Consider the following 23,110-nt stretch of genomic DNA (forward strand, 5'->3'; position numbering starts at 1 on the left):
TTTCTATGGGGATTTTTGAGACTTTGTGTTGGTCTGAGGAGATTTGCCAAAATTCTATAAATCCCACAACAATGATAGTGACATTTTCTGAAAGCCAGCAAAAATACCTACGTTTTGATGTATAATTTGTGGAAGTTGAGTGAAAATTGAGGAAGTAGCAAGAAGTTGTTCGGACATGAAGAGAAGACTGCGAAACCTACAGTGGCACACTGGAAGCCAAGTGCATAGCAACCATAACAACGCATGTATTTTCTGAAAAATCACAAAATGAAACTCAAAACTTAAAGAGGATAAGATGAAAACGGTAACAGATATGAAAAAGCTGAATCATTAATGAATAGCCCAATAATTTGTGAACATTTTAAAGTTTGAATGGTTGTTCTAGGCGAAAGTATGAGAATGTAGTTAAGTTTCAAAAACAAGCAAGTTTTAGCAGAATTGTGGAAGTTTTCCATTCATTTCAATGGGACAAAAAAAAGCATAAAAGCTTAATATTTTAAAAAGTATAATAGCATAAAATACCAAAAGTCATAGCCATCATTAGCAGAAATAGCAGAATAGTTTAAAATTTGAACGGTGAAAATCGGCTGAAAATTGTTAAAGTAGTTAAGTGCCAAAAAACGTACAAAAAGTGGCAACTAGAATAATAAAGTATAAAGAATAAAGAGAAACAGGAACTCAATAGTGTGGATGCATAAAGCATCCACACAATAACAGGTATGATTCAATGCAGAGAGGTCTATTAACACATAGTGAGTGAGAAAGGTGACTGGAGAGGAAAAACTGAATGCATCATGGGAATCCCCCGGCAGCCTGTGTCTATTGCAGCACAACTAAGGGAGGATTCAGAGTTACCTGGTCCAGCCCTAACTATATGCTTTACCAAAAAGGAAAGTTTTAAGCCTAATCTTGAAAGTAGAGATAGTGTCTGTCTCCCGAATCCAAACTAGGAGTTGGTTCCACAGAAGAGGGGCCTGAAAACTGAAGGCTCTCCCTACCATTCTACTTCTAAAAACTCTAGGAACAGCAAGTAAGCCTGCAGCGCAGTACCTGTGATACCTATAGCATGCTCTAATCGAGCTAATAGAATATTGTGGTCACCAGTAGCGAACGCTGCACTAAGGTCTAGCAGGACAAGCACAGAGATGAGTCCACTGTCAGAGGCCATAAGAAGATCATTTGTAACCGTCACTAAAGCTGTTTCTGTGCAGTGATGGGCTCTGAAACCTGACTGAAACTCTTCAAATAAGCCATTCCTCTGCAGATGATCTGTTAACTGTTTGACAACTACTCTTTCAAGGATTTTTGATATGAAAGGAAGGTTGGAGATTGGCCTATAATTAGCTAAGACAGCTGGGTCTAGGGATGGCTTTTTAAGTAAAGGTTTAACTACTGCCAGCCTGAAGGCCTGTGGTACATATCCGATTATTAGAGATAGGATAGGTTGATCATATTTAAGATTGAAGCATTAATTAATGGCAGGACTTCTTTGAGCAGTTTTGTAGGAATTGGGTCTAAAAGACACATTGATGGTTTGGAGGAAGTAATTATTGAAGTTAACTCAGAAAGATCGATTGGAGGAAAAGAGTCTAAATGAATATCAATGGTACTGAAAGTAGCTGTAGATGATATTACATCTGTGGGATGATTATTGGTAATTTTTTCTCTAATGATTAAAATTTTATTTGTGAAGAAGTTCATGAAATCATTACTGGTTAACTCTCCAAAAGTTGAATCTGTTCATCTGGACGTAGCGTTTTGTGGGAGAAACGTTTCGTCACTCATCCAAGTGACTTCTTCAGTCTCAGCTGACTGCAGGTTTCCCCAAACCTTATAAACAGTACATTTGCATAATGACTGAAACCAGCCCACTGAAGGAACAATGGGCTGTGAGGTCAGTTCCTTAATCATAATTATGCAAATTCCCATGACCATTGATCAACAATCACTGACCAAAACCCACTGATCAAAGAACACTGATCAATGGCCATGAGTACCATTCACAGAGAGTTGGGGAATGGCTGCAATCACAGCATTGTAAGATGGCGAAAGATGTACCCTTAGGCCCCCTCCTCGATTCAGAGATGGTCTTTCCCTTTTCACGTAAATTTCCATTTACGTGAAAGCGTTCTTCCCAGGGAAGAACGCTGGTTTGAGCGCGGAGTCAAGGAGGCCATTTACGTGAAAAGGGAAAGACCATCTCTGAATCGAGGAGAGGGCCTAAGGGTACATCTTTCGCCATCTTACAATGCTGTGATTGCAGCCATTCCCCAACTCTCTGTGAATGGTACTCATGGCCATTGATCAGTGTTCTCTGATCTGTGGGTTTTGGTCAGTGATTGTTGATCAATGGTCATGAGAATTTGCATAATTATGATGAGACTGAAGAAGTCACTTGGATGAGTGACGAAACGTTTCTCCCACAAAACGCTACGTCCAGATGAACAGATTCAACTTTTGGAGATTTACTTTCCTGGATGGTTGAGAATGCATCAAGACATTACTGGTTAACATTAAAGGGAGGGTTGGCTCAACAGTACTCTGACTTTTTGTCAGCCTGGCTACAGTGCTGAAGAGAAACCTAGGGTTGTTCTTATTTTCTTCAATCAGTGATGAATAGTAAGATGTTCTGGCTTTGCGGAGGGCTTTCTTCTAAAGCAACAAACTATTTCTCCAGGCTAAATGGATACAGGTTAAATAGTAATGGACCAAGGGCAGACTTTGCGGAACCCCTGATTGAATTTTGATTTGTGCAGATTTAAAGCTGCTAACTGAAACATAAAAACTTCTACCCGTTAGAAATCTTGAGAGCCAGTCCAGAACCTGACCTGTTAAACCAACATGAAGCCCTTGAATAAGAATGTTATGGTCAACAGTATCAAAAGCAGCAGTAAGATAAAGAACTATAACTGAAACTCTCACTGTTGATCTTCATGACTTTACACCAACTGTGAATATTTTATTTCCTCTCTTGGAAAACTGCTCCAGCAGTACTACGCTTCTCCTCATAGCTACTGCAATTCATCTTCTTATATTTCTTCATGCTGCTGTCCCTGTCTGCCACAAAGTTCTAGGTTCATGTCTCACTCTATTTTTGCAGAACTTCATGGACCTCAAACCACACTCAATGTATTGGTCAGTCTTAACGAGCTCCCCAAACTTGTCCAAAAACCTCACATTCCACATGAGAATAGGGCCACTGATCCTCTTTTATCTGCTCTGAAACCCAGTCATTTTCTCTGTTAGTCCTCCAAGAATACAGGCCTTGCTCCAGGCAAGGCACAATCAGCTGGTGGAGACTATTCATTGCCAGGAGTGTAATGTGAAGAAATACACTAACAGGCTGATAAAACTTGACTTTAAAAAGTCAAGCAATAAGTAGCTATTTCACTTCCACATAAATCAGAGGGCAAAAAATCCCGCCTTCGGCATCCAGTAAAGTCATTAAAATAAAAAACAAAACATAGCAAAAACAACTCATTATTACACCAGTGAAAAAAATCAAACAAAGCTTTTCAAAATTCTGCCAGAAGTTACAAAGCTCTGTTTTCCAAAGCTCCATTGACCTTACAATATACTGACACATAACCTTTGCTACGTCCATACTGAGATGGCATCCATCTTTAAGATAGCACCGAGAATGGAAGTATCCAACAAGCACAGCGCGAGACCACATTGTTGGGAACAGCAAGCGGCGCAGAAGGTGCGGGTGGAGGAAACAAAAGTGGGGATGCAGAACTACGAAAACAACAAGACAAACCCCCCCACTTCATCCATCTTTCTCACAAACGCCAGATCCCACAACATTTACTACAACCGCTGTGTCCGGCAGTGTTGTCTACTGAATGTAGCCAACTGAATCATGGCTCCATCTAAACATCACTGATGCCTCAGTGGAGTTACTGGGCTAACCATACACTGCCAGGACTGCAACAAAAACTCCGATAAGGGAAGTTTTTGTTACAGTCCTGGCAACAAAAACTTCTTGTTCAGAACTTATGCGCTTCAGAACTGGTGCCATAACAGGAGAATTCTAAAAAGTCACTGCTCACTAGACTTAGACGCCATGTCCATTCAGAGCAGGCCCTTCTATCTACCTTGCAAGCTAACATAGCCATAGTTACAGTTGTTTACATCGCTCCTGACGCTAATGTTAGATCAGCACTCAACTACCTCCAACTTATTATCAGTAAACAGCAGAGAGAGCACTTGGATAGTGTCCAGGACACTGTGATTTGGGAGATGGACACTATCTCTAATTTAAGATTAGGCTTAAAACTTTCCTTTTTGCTAAAGTAAATAGTTAGGGCTGGATCAGGTGACCCTGAATCCTCCCTTAGTTGTGCTGTAAAAGGGGTAGGCTGCTGGGGAATTCCCAAGTATTTCTTGAGTATTTCTTCTTCAGCCACCTTTCTCATTAATTATACTTTATTCTGTCTTCTACAGTCTTCTACACCCTGTCTTTTGTCCTGTATCCCTTTGTTTGCAGCAGATGGCCGCCCCTCCCTGAGGCTGGTTCTCCTGGAGGTTTCTTCCTGTTAAAAGGGAGTTTTTCCTTCCCGCTGTCGCCAAAGTGCTTGCTTGTATGATGCTATGATTGTTGGGTTTTTCTGTGTACGTATTCTTGTAGGGTCTACCTTACAATATAAAGCACCTTGAGATGACTGTTGTTGTGACTTGGAGCTGTATAAATAAAACATAAAACATAGAAATAAACGCAATACACACATTCACAGTCCCCATATACTCTATACTCCTAGGTCCAGGCACCAACACTCCTAGAGGGGCAATCCACCCCCAGACACAGGAGATGGTTCCCTTTACTCTGGGGTGGAGACAAGCAGATCACTCTGGTCCCGCAGCAGCAGGGAAGGAGACCAACCCAACCCCTGACCAGACAGCCAGCTCCTCTTCCTGGCCCCTTGACCCAGACGGTGAACAGAGAAGACCCCATGCCTCACTCCGCCTGCTCATGTGCGGTGATGCTGCTGTTCCAAAGTGCATTTAAAACACAGAAGGGGCATGGTGCAACAACAACAGTTGCACCATGCAACAACAGTGTCAGCATACCCGCTCAGAAAAACACTCAATGTCTACATGTATTTAAAATTGATAGGTGGGCACCAGCACCAGAGGTGAGGTTTAACCCTTTAAGACATACCATAGAAACAAGTCTCTGCTGTAGTGCCATTCTTGGGATCATTTCAAGTTTCCATATGTAACGCAAAGTTATTTAAGGGCTAGTGTTATTGCAATGGACGAGTTTATTGACTGACGCGCAGAAGAAATGGTTCTTTATGGAGCCTAGATGGTGTGAATGATGAGACCAAAGACTGCAGTATCCTGTACCAAAAATATATTGAATAAATGGGGAAAAGGGGAAATGGACCAAAATAATCAATACAACACACAACATAAATAAATGCCCACAATCAAATAATTGTGTAATAAATAATAAATCAATTGCTGTGATTTCCTGTGCAACAGTCCTTTTGTTAAGAGTCCTTTTCGGTCCTTTTCTTTTTAAAGTTCACTTTTTAAGGTATTCCTCCTTAGGGTCCAGTTTCATACAATGGGGAAAAAAAATATGTCCGTAATCCATAGACGGCAAAGCGGGGGAAAAAAAACAAAACAAAGAATGGTCCTACCGGCTCGCCACTTCAATATGAAGAAGATCAATTTAAAGGGAAAAAAAACCTGACCTGTAGGCCAGAAAAATATCCATTAGTAAATCAAAATCAATTCAGTTTACCGGTAAACAAATACATTTTTCTGCAAGTCTATATAACAATGCAAATCATCATCATCATCATCATCATCATCATCATCATCATCATCATCAATCACAAATGTACAACAGTTAAATTAGTAATCATCTTGGCTACGTAGCTTAATCTATATATTCCAGTAGCGTTCGCTACAAACAAATATAACAATAAAGAAAAACAACTGTCTAACAGACAGCATAGCCGAATTCAAGGCAACACATAACAATAATCATTTAATTGCACTTTGTTTCAAAGTAAGCCCATTAAAGTGCTTAAGGAAATAAAGGTGTTCAAAAACAGCGGTTTTTGAACCGGAGTTCTGCTCGCGGTGGGAACGCCGCCGAACAAAGTCATTTGTTAATCGCGAAAACGGCCGGCTGGTTACTGACGACTAAAAGGTTGTTATTAGTAGATGTTAAGAACACTTACCGCTGAGGTGATACAACTTTATAAACGAATTTAGGGGAGAAAACGCTTTGTTTTCCAACGCGGTTCCACACGACATAAGCTTACAGCCACAGCAGGAGTCGAACCCGGAAGTATCCCTCCACGGCCGTATTCATAGTTGCCGCGACGTGGAAGGAGCCAATCAGGAGAGGGGCCTCAAATCAGCTGGCTTGAGTCATTTGACAGGGAGTAGTTGATATGGGTTACACATACATCAATACAACCGTTATAGCCCAAATTTTAATAATATGTATGCATTAAGTCCATAGTAACTACATACATTTCAAAAAAGTGCAATAAACTGCAAAAAAAATTGAAAATCATTTTTGTTTTTTTTACATATATTTCTGGTTGGAGAAATTTAAGAAGTTTATCCCTCAAAACTGTAAATACAAAAAAGTTGCACAAAATAGTTTCCAACTACAGGAAATTTATTTTGAGTGTCTTCATAGTTTTAATTTTGAGATATACCATTTTTAATGTACTACAGGAAAAACAAAAATAAATATTATAATGCAAATTTGTAAAAAAAAAAACAGCATGTGCATCAAAATAAACTATTTCCAACAGTGCAATTTGAGTTCTAAGCATCCCAGAAATGATACAGAGAAGCATAAAGTTGAACATGACTTTTAAAAACACCAGTATAGGCTTATAAGGCCCTGAAGGTAAAAAAAAGACAACCCTATATTTTCCGCGAAAATGATGTCACTTCTGGTTTCGGGCAGGTAATGGCGGTCATGCAATAGTCCGCGCTGACGTCTATTCCAATGTAGGAAGTGTTATGAACAGCTGATTGGATCAGCAAAGCATGTTTCTAGAATATTGTGTTTTTGTTGCTGCAAATGCTTTTTATGCAATTTTTGCAAAGCTATATGTGGAAGGCAGGCAGGCAAAGTACCCGCTCCCTGGAGCCAGTTCCCACCGCTGACCCCCATGGGCACCACGGTTCCTCAAAATCCACCATAGGCAGGGGCCCCTGGCCCATCCAGACCAGGGCCAACAGCAGGAGTACCACCACCAACTCCCACAGAGCTCAGGGGGCCCACCCGACCCCACCGCAGAGGAAAAACTACTCCCGCCACAACATTCAGTCAACTCCCAGACACGCAACCACAACCTCAGTAACGCATCAACCATTCAAGCCTCCCAGACCCAGCCAGCAGAGAGGCAGAGCACGCCCAGAACCTGGAATCCCTAGGTTCCTATAAATATATGTTCCAAGTATTTAATTCCGTTACAACTCCAATCTGGAAAGTTAATAATATTATTGTTCTATAGTATGTCAGGGTTGTAGCAAATGGGTGTACATTTGCATGGGATTAATGAAGACTGACTGACTTTTTTTTAGAAACTCCCACCATGCTGTCAGAGAAGAACTGATATTGATGCTTTTAAAGCATACGTTGTTTGATATTTGGCCTAATGAATGGTAGGTCTGAAAATATTATAACATAGTGCCTGTTCTACGTGTAGCAAGTGCTCATCTAAGAGGGTACGTTTTAACCATCCTGAGATGTATTGTAGCCTGTTGGCCAAGAAGTCGTGGTGAAAATTAGGCAGATCACCTTTATCCTTTGTCCTTTGAAGGATTTTTAAGCTAATACATAGGGGTTTATCTTTCCAAAGAAATTTAGAAATGGACTATTCCAGGGACCTAAACCAGTCTTGTGATTAATTCTTGGTAAGACCATTATTTTAAAAGTGGGATGTGGTTTAATTTAGTTAAATCTGCAAGCTTAGGAGAGACATTAATATCTAAGTATTTAATATTTCCAAATTGCAGTGGGGTAGAAAAAGAATTATGAAAGGAGCAATTAATCGGAAGAACTCTAGATTTTAACCAGTTTATCGAATAATCTGAAACTCTTGAGAAAGAGTTTATTAATGCAATTACCTCAGAGTGAGTGGTTTGTGAGTGTTGGAGAAAAAGTAACACATCATCTGCATAAAGACTGATTTATATACGTTCTACATTCTTGCGATTTATGCCCTTAATCACTCTAGCCTGTCTAATTGTTGCTGCTAGTGGTTCCATCAAAATTGCAAACCGTAAAGGGGAGTGTGGGCAGCCCTGCTTAGTGCCCCACTGGAGACAGAGGGTGGAGGATGTTTGATCATTTGTCCTGATACTTGCTTTTGGGGAATTACCGTAGTTTACGGGTCATAAGCCGCTACTTTTTTCCCACACTGTGAACACTGCGGCTTATACGGACGTGTGGCTAATGCATATTTTTTTTCATGCGGCCAAAAACATTTTACCTGGTAACAGTAGACCAATAAAATTGATAAGTAGTATATATACGGTATATATTTTTACCGGTTGTTAAGAGACGTAATGTTGTTTGTGCACTGTTCTGTCAAAAAACCATAAGCAACGTAATTTGTGTGTCACCGATATGTAGGTATACTTAAAGGTAGCCGTGTTACAGGCGCTGTTCGAGGAAAAAAAGCATTTGCAGTATGTATTTTTGTATGTTACCATAACGTTTATGTTACCATGTTTATGTTACATTACGGATTAAATTAAACGTTAACAATCCTCACGTGTAATATTTCTGTGTAAAGATCTCATATTACAAGTGAAACGCATACGGCTTAAAATCCGGTGCAGCCTGTACAAGTATAAAATTGATTTTCTTTCTACAATTAGAGCATGCGGCTTTTAATCATGTGCGCTCTGTAGTCCGGGATTTACGGTATATAATATTTTAACCAGTTTGTGAAAGAGTTTTCAAAGCCACATTTGTGTAAAGTTGCAAATAAAAGTTTCCGGTTATCTCTAGTAAATGCTTTTACCACATCTAGAAACAGTATTGTGGTTTCAGTGTTTTTACTGCATCAGTAGCATATCAAATTAAGCCATCTAGGTGTATTTATTGATTCCCTCCCTTTTATGATACCAGTTTGGTCAGGATGTATCATGAGAGGGGTGACAGTGTATAGACAGCCTGCAATTCTGACTTTTCAGACAAAATTTGGGAGCCATTTTAACATTGTTCTCTATGGAGAAGTTTGATGGAGGAGGCTGTGCTTTGGTGGGATTTATGAAAGAACCATAATATGCACCACAATAACAATAACACTGGATGAAAGCGAACAATGGTGGCTACGTTTTGTGGATAAAATGATGGCTGTAGAGTGAAAAACGTGGACACAGCAGCAGTTGAAAGACAAAAAATTCTTTCTAAATCTTCCACTCCGACAGTTAATCAACACACTCTGTCAACATTCCATGCAATACACACGCATTATAAACTTTGAAACGGGTGAAAAAAGGCATTAACCATTGAATTAGATGATAACTTTTTGTTGAATAAAGTTGAATTTTAAAGTTAAAAATTAGAAAAATACAAGCACAGAAATACAAGTCCAAAAGAAAAGGGATTTAATGGTGGTTGAAGTGTTTTTCTAAGTTGATTAAGGAATTACTGATGTGCTCCAACCCACAGGTTAACTGCCTAAGGTAAGGTAGAAGAGGTTTAATTTACAGAATAAACACTAAGATTAATGCAAGGAAAAAACTAGTGTGGTTACTATTTTAGTGGTTTACTATTTCATTTCACTTTTTATCTGACATAATAAAGTGTTCTCTTTGCAAGCATCATCTATGACACCTTGTTACTGACAGGTAAACTAACATAAGCATTATGGTACTAACATTAACATTAACAAGGTATCAATGCAACGCAGTAACTTGACTCTGTAAAATGCACACATTCAGAGTTTACACCCAAGGTCTAGGTTCCTGGTGTTTTACATGCTCATACATTGTGTCAGGGTTCCTGGGTCGGTGACCCAGTGTTTTCAGTTTTGTCACGTTTAGGTTAAGTTTAGGTTATGTTGCCACATCAATGTTCTCACTCCCTGCTTTTCCTGTGTCAGCTCGTCTCTTGTGTTATTAGCCAGATTATGTTCAGCTGTGTATTCACCGGTCTCTCATTATCATCCTCATCAGTCTGTGTATTTAAGTCCTCTGTTTCCACTCGTTCACTGTCGTGTCATTGATGTTATGTTGTCGTTTCCGCCAGCGTTCAGTCAGTCAGTCCTTCATTCATTCATTCATTCATTCATTCATTCATTCAGTCATCCAGCCAGCCAGCCAGCCAGCCCTATCCTACCTACTTCTGTTCTGTTTGTTCACTCCGTTGACAATAAACACCAACCTTCACCTACCTACCTGTGAGTCCAGCGTTTGGGTCCTCCTTCTCTCATCCACGACACTATCCTGACAGAATGACACGACCCCGCGTTGTGGACCCAGCGGACTCGTAACTTTTCGAGCAGCAGGAGGCAGCGCTCCTTCGCTGGACGGAGGAGCTTAAGGGGAAGCAGCGGCTCTTCGCAGAGAGAGAGCGCGTCTTCGCGGGGACTCGTCTGGCTCTGGGTGGGCCTTGGGGACGCCGCGTTCTTCCGCCTGCTGCCGCCCCTCCTGCATCGGAGCATTCGCCGCGGAGAGTGGGCGTCACCGGCCAAGCTTCGGCCGCTCGCTTCCTCGCCACTCCGCTCCTCGCTCGCCCGCCGGCTGCTTCACTCTCCAGCCTTTCCGCCTCGCCACGGCATAGTGGCTACACCTCCCATCTCGGCTCAATGAAGGCTACCGCGCCAGCGGCTCAGCTGTCTACCCCACCCGCTTCCTCTTCCCGGAGAAAGCGGCGCACACGCCGCCATAAAATGGACTACTTTCAGCAACTCCCGGTGGTGAGTTCCAGTGACTGTTTTCCACACCCCTCATCTGATAATTCACTTAAAACGCACAATAGACTCATTTCTGATTCATGGGGAGTTTCCCTCCTAGAGGATGAAGTGGACTGGGAAGATTTCTTCTGCTCTGCTCCCCCAAAGACTGTTAAAAGACTATAAATAGTGGTGGCAGAAGGACCAGAATAAATCCCGATAGACCTGTCAGTATCACTCGCCCAGTCATTATTTCCACTCCTATCAGTCAGCCTACACCAACACCTGTGCCAGCTCCCAGGACGAGGGCAGCTGTGACCCAGTATACCTCCACACCCGCTCCTGTTTCTCGGGTGGGGGTGACTGGTGTGCAGCCACCTCCCGTGCCTGTCCCAGTGCCTAGGCTGAGGGCAGCCAGAATCCAACCTGACCATCCCAGAGGCCCAGCCAAGGCTCTCCAGCCAGTGCCCTCATGCTCTGGAGGCTCGGAAGAGCTAGCCTGCTTACCCATCAGTCCACCACTTCATCCACCGTCTGATCCAGCCTTTCACGCACTAGCTCTATCCCTGGTCAGGCTAGTGTCCCCTGCTCAGGCACCGGCTTTACTAGCCCAGGCTGTAGCTCTATCTCCCTCACTAGCTCAGTCTGTAGCTCAGCCATTAGCCACACCAACCACAGCTCCGTCGTCAGCCTCGCCCACCTCTGTTCATCCCTTAGCATCTCCACTCCAGTCAGTTCACACGCCTGCTGTTCAGCTTCCACTCCAGGCAGTTCACACGCCTGCTGTTCAGCTTCCACTCCAGGCAGTTCACACGCCTGCTGTTCAGCTTCCACTCCAGGCAGTTCACACGCCTGCTGTTCAGCTTCCACTCCAGGCAGTTCACATGCCCGTAGTTCAGTCTCCTCCTGTCCTCCAGGCCCCTGTAGTGCAGTCTCCTGCCCTCTTGTCTGCTCCTGTCCAGTCGGTCCAGTCGCCTCCTGTCTCCCAGTCGCCCGTCCTCCAGTCTGTCCAGTCTGTTGTCCAGTCTTCTGTAGTCCAGTCAGTTCAGTCTGTCATCCAGTACTCTGTAGTTCAGTCCCCCGTTGCCCGATTTCCTGATCAGTCTCTGGTCCAGTCACTCATCCACCATCCTGTTCAGTTCCCGGACCTGCAGCCACAGCTGCAGAGCCAGCTGTGAGCTCTCCTGCTCCTCAGCCAGGGGCCTCCGCGCCCGCTGGCCCGGCCTGTCTCCAGCCAGAGGCCTCCGCGCCCGCTGGCCCAGCTTGTCTCCAGCCAGGGGCTTCCGCGCCTGCTGGCTCTACAGCTGTTGCTCCGTCACCGCCGGCTTCTGCTTCGCCTGGTCCGGCCTCGGATTCGGCTTCAGCTTCGGCTTCTGCTTCGCCTGGTCCAGCCTCTCTCGGCTTCGGCTTCTGCTTCGCCTGGTCCAGCCTCTCTCGGCTTCGGCTTCTGCTTCGCCTGGTCCAGCCTCTCTCGGCTTCGGCTTCTGCTTCGCCTGGTCCGGCCTCGGCTTCGGCTTCTGCTTCGCCTGGTCCGGCCTCGGATTCGGATTCGGCTTCTGCTTCGCCTGGTCCGGCCTCGGCTTCGGCTTCTGCTTCGCCTGGTCCGGCCCCGCCGTCGCATTTGCCTTCGCCTGGTCCAGCTTCTGCCTCTGCTTCTGCTTCGCCTGGTCCTGCGGCTGCCACGCCGTCGCCCAAGCCACGTTCTGGACGTCAACGCCGGCGTGGTCGATCACCGGACCTGCTCAGCGGCCGCCCACCAGATCGCCTCCAGCGTCACAGCCGGCTACGTGGCCGCCCACCGGAACTGTCTCATCTCGTGGCCGCCCACCTGAACTGTCTCTGTTTGGACTCTGTCCCTCCATCCTGGGCCCCCTCCACCCTCCCTGTTCTGGTCTTTTTCTCTTTCGGCCGTCGGGTGCCGGCCTTTGAAGGGGGGGTACTGTCAGGGTTCCTGGGTCGGTGACCCAGTGTTTTCAGTTTTGTCACGTTTAGGTTATGTTGCCACATCAATGTTTTCACTCCCTGCTTTTCCTGTGTCAGCTCGTCTCTTGTGTTATTAGCCAGATTATGTTCAGCTAGGGCTGGGCCATATCATACCGTTCACGGTAATACTGGTGTAATTTTGGGCAACGATAGGAAAATGAAATATCGCGATAGAATATGGGTAAAATGCGCATGCGCAGTGCCTATGTTTACATACGCACATGGCGGCGACGCAGAACGAGAAGAGCGAAAGTGGATCGTTAAATGAAACGGATGAACCAGAATTGGTTTGTAAAAATGCTGCAACTTCAGTGGTGTGGAACTGGTTTAGCTTTCATCCGTCAGATACACAACAAAGCACTATTTTTGGTAGAGCATACTAGCGGGCCGTCATTATTACCGTATTTTTTGGAAAATACGGCACACTTAAAATCAATCCTTTGATTTTTCTGAAAATCGACAGTGTCCCTTATAATCCCGTGTGCCTTATGTATGAATTCTGGTTGTGTTTACTGACCTCGAAACGATTTTATGTGGTACACGGCGCTCGAAAATCTGTCAAATGTTTTAGTACGACTTTGCTAAGCTACGAAGCCGCACCGCTTGATGGATTGTCGGAGCATTACGGCTATCGTAAGCAGGAGCCTCGCGGAGTGATACGTACTGTGCTTCAACGTAATATTACCATATTTTGTGTGTATAAGAACCATAAATGGCACCTGTTCAGAGACATGGTTACGAAGCGGATTTCAAACTCCAGGCTGTCAGTCACGCAGTAGAAGTTGGGAACAGAGCAGCTGTGAAATCTCTCTTTGTTATTATGCTCAGCGTCTTTTAGTTTACATTTTGACTGCACAATTGTGAGCTCTTTGTTATGCACAAAACAACATAGTTTTCTTTTATTTATAGAGCATCATTCTTTAATAAATGCTCATAATTTATTTTTGAGTAGTTTTTTTCATGTACATCTATGCTGTATGTTAATAAAATTGCCTGTGTGACATCTGGGACACAGCTTTGACTAAGAACTCTCTTTTTGTTCTTACTTTATGGCTTTAAAAAGATATCGAGATATATATCTTATATCGCCATCCAGCTAAAAAATATCGAGATATGAATTTTGGGTCATATTGCCCAGCTCTAATATGTATGTGCTCCTCACTTTCAGAGGGTGAGTACAAGCACCATGCATACAAAAGTCAGTTTGTATTAGACCAGAAAAGCAGTAAAGTGCTTTAGAATACAAGCCACGTTTTCCAGCATTTCTTTTGGAACATTTATAACAGACGTGTTGACAAAGGTATGAATTGGTTAATGCATTACAATTAAGCTCATTAAAGGATGATGTTTTGAAAAGAAATCAGTCTTTGTACGTGTCATGTTCAGTGATGGGAATAACGGCGTTACTTTTTTCTGTAACGAGTAATCTAACTAATTACTATTTTTATCGTTACAATGCTGTTACCGTTACTAACAAGAAAATGCGGTGCGGTCGCGTTACTATTTTTCAACAAACAGATGGTTGAAGCTGTGTTTAGCTTACTGCACCTTATATCAGTTGCATGGAAGTAGCTGTCTACGTAAGTAATCTGGGCGATACAGCTTTAAGCAGCTGCGCACGCTCCCACGGACGGCAATCACTTTCTGCCCAACGATCACTTTTTGGCACAACACCTGGAGCTAACGGGCAAAACAATCGCATGAGTGCTGCTGTTTAACTGAGGAAGAATTAAGTAGTCGTGGTAAGCCAATCACATGACCACTTTAAGATGACAAAGCAACAAGGTGATATATGCCAGTTTTTAAATTGTGTTGATAGGCCACGTAAAACCAGAGTCATGATAAACAATATATACGCAGCGTTTTTTCCTCAATAGCTTCGTCACGTTTACTGTCTAAGGACAGCACTGGCAAGCACTCTCTGCTTATGACCAAAAAAACCCCCCAAAAAACAAAAAACAGCCCGTTCGTGTTGGTGGAAAAATGCACCATGTCGACCAATCAAAAAATGATATGACAACATGACATTTCGTTGTTGTGTAGCCGACTGGCTCTGCTGGAGCCAGTCGGCAAGCTTGGGAGTCACTGCACCTAGCGCCCTGATTACCACTGGGACCACTGTTACCCTCACCCTTTTTTATATATACGTGTGTGTGTTTATATGCTTGTATAAACATTTGTATATACAAGCATGTAAACACATGGATGTGTGTGTATATAGATGTCTTGTAATCTTTAATTTTCTTTTATTTAGACTATGTATCCCTCTATTCAGCACTTTTACCAACACTTGGTGTCTTTTAAAAGTACTATACAAATAAAGCTGACTTGACTTGACTTCTTTCAGTACAGGCTGACATTAATCTTGTCCTAATCAAAATGCTTCCAAACCGCAGCGATTCAATATATGTTGTGTGTTTCACTTCTTACCTTGTAAGTTCACCACATTTGGATGCAGAGAGAGTTTGGTCTGCAGCCCTGGTGAGTTGTGAGTGGCTGATAATTCCTAGACCCAGGAAGGAGTATTTCTGGTCAACTCATGAAGGAAGAAACCTTTCATTTCTGATCTCTACTGCATAAATACTTTTTTGTATGGTAAAGAAAAAAACTATTCTGTTTGCTGCTTCACATTACCTTGTTGCCTCAGTCAGCTTTGAGCTGAGAGTGTGTATGCATATGTGCCTGTGTCCAAACATATGTGCGCTTATCTTTACATGCTGATAACATCCTTCTATAGATGCATAAAGGTTTTATGACCGGCAGGCTTGCCAGCAGGACTGTCTCTCTGAGTTACATGTTAACCTATAGCTGTGTATTAGCAAGGTCAGACAAAGCAACATTATCTCTCTTTCCAGTAGAAGTTGCTGTTTGCTGTTTGCCATGTATTTCAAGGCTAATTAGCGTGTAATAAAAAGCTAATGACAGGGTGTTTAGAGCTGACAGTAAGTGGGACTTCTCTCAAGAGAATGATGCTCTTTTTCTGTGTGGCTGATGTGGTGTGTGTGGCAGACATTTAGCTGACATAAGCTTGTAGGGTTTGCTGGTATAGTAACAACATAGCAATTATGCAGCAGAAAGATGAAAATTTATTTTAAGCTCACATTGTTTGCAGTGTTTATGAGGAGATCTGAAGAGATGGAAAGTTTGATGAATAATTATCATTTTGAAACTTTTATATCCTCAGAAACTACATCTGTCCAACAATGACAAAATAATATCAAATACAGCTCAGAACTTTCAACTGTTTACATTTTTCAGCAGATGGAGTCTAATATTAAGCTTAATGCTATTGTTGTGTACTGTTGAATGAAAAAAGGTGCTAAAGTTTTTTCTTATTTCTTTAAATTAGACAAAACTGGCATGTTGAGGTGCCCAATTCTTACAGAGGGATATTTGCAGCATTTGAATTAATGAAGGTATTATATAGTCTATGTTATAATTATCAGAATACAGAACTCGTAACATGCAAGGGTTAAACCTCTGCTACAGAGCTCGTGCTCCAACTGCCCATCTGCAGCTCGCTTTGCAAAGGAGCTGCACCCATATAATATCACACATAAACCCATACACATTTGTTCAAGGTAATTACGGATGTGTATTATGTGACTTTTACATTTAGCAAATGAAAACCCAAGTGTAAAATCTATGGGAGCTCTTGCTTTGGCACAGCATGAACAACACCTCCCTCTGTACCATTCGCCTTGCTAGCTTCCAGACACCATTTGTGCAATGTGTGAGAGACATTTTGTTGCTCAGCTTTTTCTCTGAGTGACTGTAACATACAGTAGTGTGAGAAAATGTTTGCCCCCTTCCTCATTTCTTTGCAGCAACAGCTGCAATCAAGCCTTTGTGATCACTGACAATGAGTCTTTTACAGTACAGTGGAGGAAATTTGGCCCACACATCTTTGTTGTAATTCAGCTACATTGGAGGGTTTTTTAAGCATGAACTGTCTTTTTAAGGTCATGCCAGGGCATCTCAATTGGATTCAGGTCAGGACTTTGACTAGGCTAGGCAAAGTTTTTGTTTTGTTTCTCTTAATCCATTCAGAGGTGGACTTGCTGGTGTGTTTTGGATTGATGTTCTTCTGCAGAACCCAATTGTGCTTCAGCTTGAGGTCATAAACAGATGACCAGACATTCTCTTTCAGGATGTTTTGATAGACAGCAGAATTCGTGGTACCATTTACCACAGCAAGTCGTCTAAGTCCTGAGGCAGCAAAACCACCCCAGACCATCACATGTATTTTACTGTTGAAATAATGATCGCTTCCTGAGAGCTGTGTTATTTTACGCCAAATATTATGGGACACACACCTTCTAAAAAGTTCAACTTTTGTCTTATCAGTCCACATAGTATTTTCCCCAAAGTCTTTGGGGATCATCAAGATGTTTTCTGGCAAAACTGAGAGGAGCCTCTATTTTCCTTTTGCTCAGCAGTGGTTTTCGTCTTGGAACTCTGCCATGCAGGCCATTTTTGCCCAGTCTCTTTCTTATGGTGGAGTCATGAACCCTGACTGAGGCAAGTGAGGCCTGCAGTTCTTTGGTTGTTGTTCTGTGGTCTTTTGTGACCTCTTGGACCAAAATTACTCCAGGAGCTGCGCTCTTGGGGTGAATTTGGTCGGCTGGCCACTCCTGGGAAGTTTCACCACTGTTCCATGTTTTCGCCATTTGTGGACAATAGCTCTCACTGTGGTCTGCTGGAGTCCCTCAGCTTTAGAAATGGCTTTATTACATTTTCCACACTGAGAGATCTCGGTTATTTTGTTTCTCATTTGTTCATGAATTTCCTTGGATCATAGCATGGTGTCTGTCTTTTGAGAACCTTTTGGTCTACTCCACTTTGTAAGGCAGGTCTTATTTATGGGATTTCTTGATTGAGAACAGGTGTGGCAGTAATCAGGCCTGGGTGTGGCTAGAGAAATTGTACTCAGCTTTCCAAAGATGTGATACGTCACAGTTAATTTATGTTATAACTGTGTGCAACAAGGTGCTTTATGTTGTAAGGTAAAAACATTACAGTAATACAAAGAAAACAGAGAAAACCCTAACAATCATGAGCAAGTACTTTGGCGACAGTGGCAAGGTTTCTTCCTTCTAACAAAAAAACGTCCAGAAAAACCAAGCTCGGGGAGGGGGAGGCATCTGCTGCACAGTTGAGTGTGAGGGCAGGAAGACAGGCTGTAGAAGAGAGCCAGCGATTAATAATAACTAATCAATAAATGCAAATTGAGTGTTTCTTCTTCACTCATCTTTTTTCAGTCCATTATACCTCTGTTAGCTACACTGCTAGCAGTTTTTCAGCTTCCACTGCTTTGTCATTTGCCATTGCTCATTTTGTGAGCAGCAGCTAACCTGTCTGCTATAAATTTTGGCAGAACCATGCTTTTCAGGAAATGTATTGAGACAGCAATAAACCTAAAATTGTGAACTGGTACTACATAAATAAAATTAATGGTAGTAGTATTTCAGATGTTGCAATGACAGAATCCCTTAAATTGTTTCTACTTCAAGTACAAATAGAGAAAAACAACCATTTGTATGTATTATTACTGTATTAGCTAAGATATGTAGTGACTCTGCCAAAAGTGAACAAAAACAGATTGGAAGGGTTATTTCAGTACTGAGGCATAATTAGTGTGCCTCCCAACCAGTAAAGCTCACAGAGTTTTTCAGCATCAATGTTTCCCAACAATCATCTTCCATCCCACCTCCACCATCACTTACTGAAGCTGACACCAAGTTGACAGTTTAATAATGTCAGAGAAAAATAAGAAAAAGTGATATTTTCTGCATTTCTCTTAGGATTATCGTCAAATTTTTCACTCATGAATGACTACTGAATTTTATTTAAATGCACGCTTAGGTTTCCATTTGTATTGTTTCAATTTGGGGCCACTGTTGCCAAGCTAAATAGGTTTACTTTCAACAGAAAGTAAATACTCTTTCAGAAGACTCGGAAACCATCTGCCTTTCCCACTCCATCTCTTTATCCCTTGTGGTGAAAGTGCTTAATCACCAAAATGCAGACTATTGTGGTAGTCTTACAGCTACAGCATGGCTTTTACTGGAACTGGTTTCAGGCCAAAAGTGCAGATTGGCACATACTTGTGGCTGCTTACTTACACAACACAGTATTTTCTTTTTTAATAAAAGAGAGAACACATTGAAAAAAGTAGCTACTTTGCATTTGAAACCACATCTGGCTTACTTTTGGTGATATTACATGGTTTTGAAATATAGTACTGCAATTTTCAAGTAATTTAGAAAAAGGGTTATGATAGGGTCAAAGTATAGTAGCAATTTGTCTCTGCAGTTATGTTCTATAGTATTTTGATGATGATACAATTCTTCCTAGCCATATAATTGTTTTGTTCCTTGACAAACAACCACAGCTTTTTTTTTTTTCTAAAAGTAGCAGTTGATTGTCGGTATCCACATACTGCACAAGGATGATGTAAGTTTCATTATGGCTGCCAAGTAACTGCACTCAGCTGGGTCATCTCTTTCACCATCTCTACTTCTCTAATGGTTAGCTATGGCTATTAACTATGGTTAATTGGCAGAGACTGTGAATGAAAAGAATCCCCCCTCCTGTTGCTGACGTTTCTCTCTTTGTCTCTGCCTTTCTTTTTCTAGTCTGCTTCAGCATGGAGTTATGATGGAATGGATATGAATATGAGCCAGTGGGAAGGCATCCGAGCCCCTCTTCTCCGCCTGGCCTTGCTGCTGCTGTTGGTATTCTTGAAGCCACCACTCTGCAACGGTCAGAACACCCATGGGGCTCCTCAAGATGAATCTCACTTCAGCTTCACTCAGCCTGTCTACCATGCCACAATTTATGAAAACTCAGCAGCACGCACCTATGCCAACAGTAAAATTAAAATGGGCATCCACCTCGTCCAGCACTCCTGGGAGATCCGCTACAGAGTCACCTCAGGTGACGATGAAGGTTTTTTCAAGGCAGAGGAGTATGTACTCGGAGACTTCTGTTTCTTACGCATAAGGACTAAAGGTGGTAATGCCGCTATCTTGAACCGAGAGATTCAGGATAATTATGTATTGACAGTGAAAGCTTCTGTCAAGGGAGAGGCTCTTCTTGAGACCTGGACTAAAGTCAGTATTCAGGTTTTGGATATGAATGACCTCCGGCCCTTGTTTTCACCTACCACATACTCTGTCACCATAGCAGAGAGCACCCCTCTCAGAACTAGTATAGCACAAGTTACTGCCACAGATGCAGATATCGGTTCCAATGGAGAGTTTTACTATTTTTTCAAGGAAAAAACTGAACTGTTTGCTGTACACCCAACTAGTGGAGTGGTTACTCTCAGTGGAAGGCTTAATGTTGATGAGCAGAATCGTTATGACTTAGAAATTCTGGCGGTGGACCGTGGCATGAAGCTTTATGGAAATAATGGTATCAGCAGCACAGCCAAACTTTTTGTCCATGTAGAGCGTGTAAATGAACATGCTCCACTCATGAATGTCTTCACCCACAGCCCCTCATGGCTGGATAAAAATCTTGTGTATGCAGTGGTTACTGTTGAGGACCAAGATGAAGGGTTAAATGGAGAAATAGATTCCTTGGTCATTGTAGGAGGAGATCCCTCAGAGCAGTTTTTTGTTGACAGAACTAAAGAAGGAGAGTTTGCTATTAAAGCGTTTGAGTCAATAAGTCAAACATATCCTTATGGCTGTAATCTTAGCTTGCAGGCTAAAGACAGGGGCACCCCGCAGAAGTTATCTGCTGTTGAAGTCATCCAAATCAAGGTCGAAAAACATCAAAATTCAGATGCTAAATTTATGCAAGAGTTGTATGATGTCAGTTTAAATGAAATTTCACCTCCAGGTACACTTGTAGTGGCTGTTAAAATCACACCAGAGCCTGATGATGCAGAATATATCCTAACAACTTCTGCGGATTCATCCTTTTTTCAAATGAATACCCTAACAGGTGTAATCTCTACTGCTCGCTGGTTCACTCGGGTGTTCCAGGATGTCTTTAATCTTGAAGTAATGGAAATGGATAGTAATCTAAAAGTTAAAGTGAGGGTAACCATTGAGGATGCTAATGATCACACACCAACATTTGCTCAGTCCTCTTATGAGGTTTTTGTTAATGAAAGTGTACCAGTTGCAACCAGTGTATTAACAGTTTCTGCAGTTGATAAAGATAAAGGTGAAAATGGATACATAACTTACAGCATTTCCAGTCTTCAGCCATTACCCTTTAAAATCAATCAGTTTTCTGGTGTTATAAGCACCACTGAAGAGCTGGATTTTGAATCCTCATCAGAAAGCTTTATGTTCATAGTCAGAGCATCTGACTGGGGGTCTCCTTACAGACGAGAAAGTGAAGTAAATGTAACAATCCATCTAGAAAATGTAAATGATAATCAGCCGTTGTTTGAGAAGGTAGCATGCCAGGGGATTATTCCTGAGGATTTTCCAGTAAATGAAGTTATTACTACAATGTCTGCAATTGATATAGATGAATTAGAGTTAGTGAAATATAAGATCATTTCAGGTAACGAACAGGGGTACTTTGACCTCAACCCAGATTCAGGGGTTCTTGCACTGCAGCATTCTCTCTCAAGTGCCAATCCAAAGAGTGGTTTATTTAGTTTAAAAATAACTGCCACTGATGGTGAGAGCTTTTCTGATCCTATGTTTGTCAATATCTCAATTGTTTATGGAAAATCTTCTTCCAAACGTTTCACATGTAAAGAAACAAATGTGGCTCAAAAATTAGCTGAAAAGTTATTGAAAAAGTCCAAAGCTAGCAATAAACCTAAAATTGAGGAAGGTTTTATTGACCTTTTTTCTGTGAATCGGCAGACGCCCCAGTTTGACAAAACATTTCCCACACATATTACTGTGCAGGAAGACCTTAAGGTAGGCTCAAGTGTTTTCAAGGTGAATGCCTATGATGGGGACACAGGTTTCAATGGTCAAATTCTATACTCTATTTCAGATGGAAATATTGATAACTGTTTTACCATTGACACACAGACGGGACTTATCAGTGTGTTTCTACACATGGACAGAGAAAAAAGAGATCGCTATCTCCTCAACTTAACTCTCTATGACCTTGGCCTTCCACAGAAAAGTTCCTGGCGGTTGCTTACTGTCTATATAGAAGATGCAAATGATAATGCACCCCAATTTTTGCAAGAAGGAGGCTTTAGAATTGTCATACCTGAAAACATAGCCTTAGGTACTGACGTCATCCAGGTTGAGGCCATTGACAAAGATCTTGGGCCCAATGGTGAGATTGTATACTCTCTTTTGACAAGCACCACTCAGTTTGGTATCAATTCCACTAGTGGGATATTATATGTTGCTGGCCAACTAGACAGGGAGTTTGTCTCTACGTTTAACCTAAAAATTGAGGCTCGGGACAAAGCGGAGAAAGGAAGCCAGAAGTTTTCTGTGACCACACTGAAAATCATTTTGGAGGATGTAAATGACTGTCCTCCACTATTTATCCCTGCTGTGTACAGAACCAGGGTTCTGGAGGATCTCCCAATAGGAACAGTTGTAGCCTGGTTAGAAACTCTGGATCCAGATTTGGGGTTGGGAGGCCAGGTTCGGTACTCCCTAGCCAGTGATTATAATGGATGGTTTGAAGTCGACAGGGCAAATGGAGTTATTCGACTCACAAAGGAGCTGGACTATGAGACACAGCAGTTTTACAACCTTACTGTAAAGGCCAAAGACAAAGGAAGGCCTGTTTCTCTTCTTTCTGTTACCTTTGTGGAGGTGGAGGTTGTAGATGTGAATGAAAACCTCTATGCCCCATACTTTTCTGATTTTGCTTTGACTGGATTAGTTAAAGAAAATGCCCGGATTGGAACCACTCTACTCCAGGTCACAGCTAATGATGATGATGCTGGCAGAGATGGAGAAGTTCAGTACTCCATTCGAGATGGGAGTGGGCTTGGAAGATTTGCCATAGATGAAGAGACAGGTGAGTTTTCTTTGAAAATGATCTTGTGTGTCATGCTTTTAGTCATTGCAAATGAGAATTATTGCATAACAGTTTGAATTATGGTTTTAAAATACTATATGGTTGTATAAAATTGTCTAGTGTTGTAACGTTCTTGTTACTGAAGTGCATTGTTTTAACTTAAATAACCAAAGAAGTCAATACAGCGTGAGTTGGGTAACACAGTAACCTACCGTGCATTTTCAGATATAAAATCTGCACAAATTGGCTGTTTAGTTATTTTC

General features: G+C 42.2%; 1 protein-coding gene and 1 long non-coding RNA gene across 7 annotated transcripts in view; one reads left to right on the top strand and one right to left on the bottom strand.

The window, feature by feature from the left end:
* Positions 1-23,110, top strand: part of fat3a (FAT atypical cadherin 3a) — a 215,487-nt gene that overhangs the window by 32,830 nt on the left and 159,547 nt on the right. For all 6 annotated transcript variants that reach the window (XM_039622591.1, XM_039622588.1, XM_039622586.1 and 3 more), the window contains exon 2: positions 19,514-22,847. In XM_039622591.1, coding sequence (XP_039478525.1) covers positions 19,541-22,847 — 3,307 coding nt within the window. In that variant the 5' untranslated portion in view covers positions 19,514-19,540. The remainder of the gene's footprint in view (positions 1-19,513; positions 22,848-23,110) is intronic.
* On the bottom strand, positions 5,546-6,410 carry LOC120443623. Its single transcript, XR_005615542.1, has 2 exons — positions 6,198-6,410; positions 5,546-5,702 (listed from the first exon to the last, which is right to left on the bottom strand). It is a non-coding gene; the product is annotated as an uncharacterized LOC120443623 (long non-coding RNA).

This window comes from Oreochromis aureus, linkage group 14 (assembly GCF_013358895.1).
Source record: "Oreochromis aureus strain Israel breed Guangdong linkage group 14, ZZ_aureus, whole genome shotgun sequence".
Taxonomy (NCBI): Eukaryota; Metazoa; Chordata; class Actinopteri; order Cichliformes; family Cichlidae; genus Oreochromis; species Oreochromis aureus.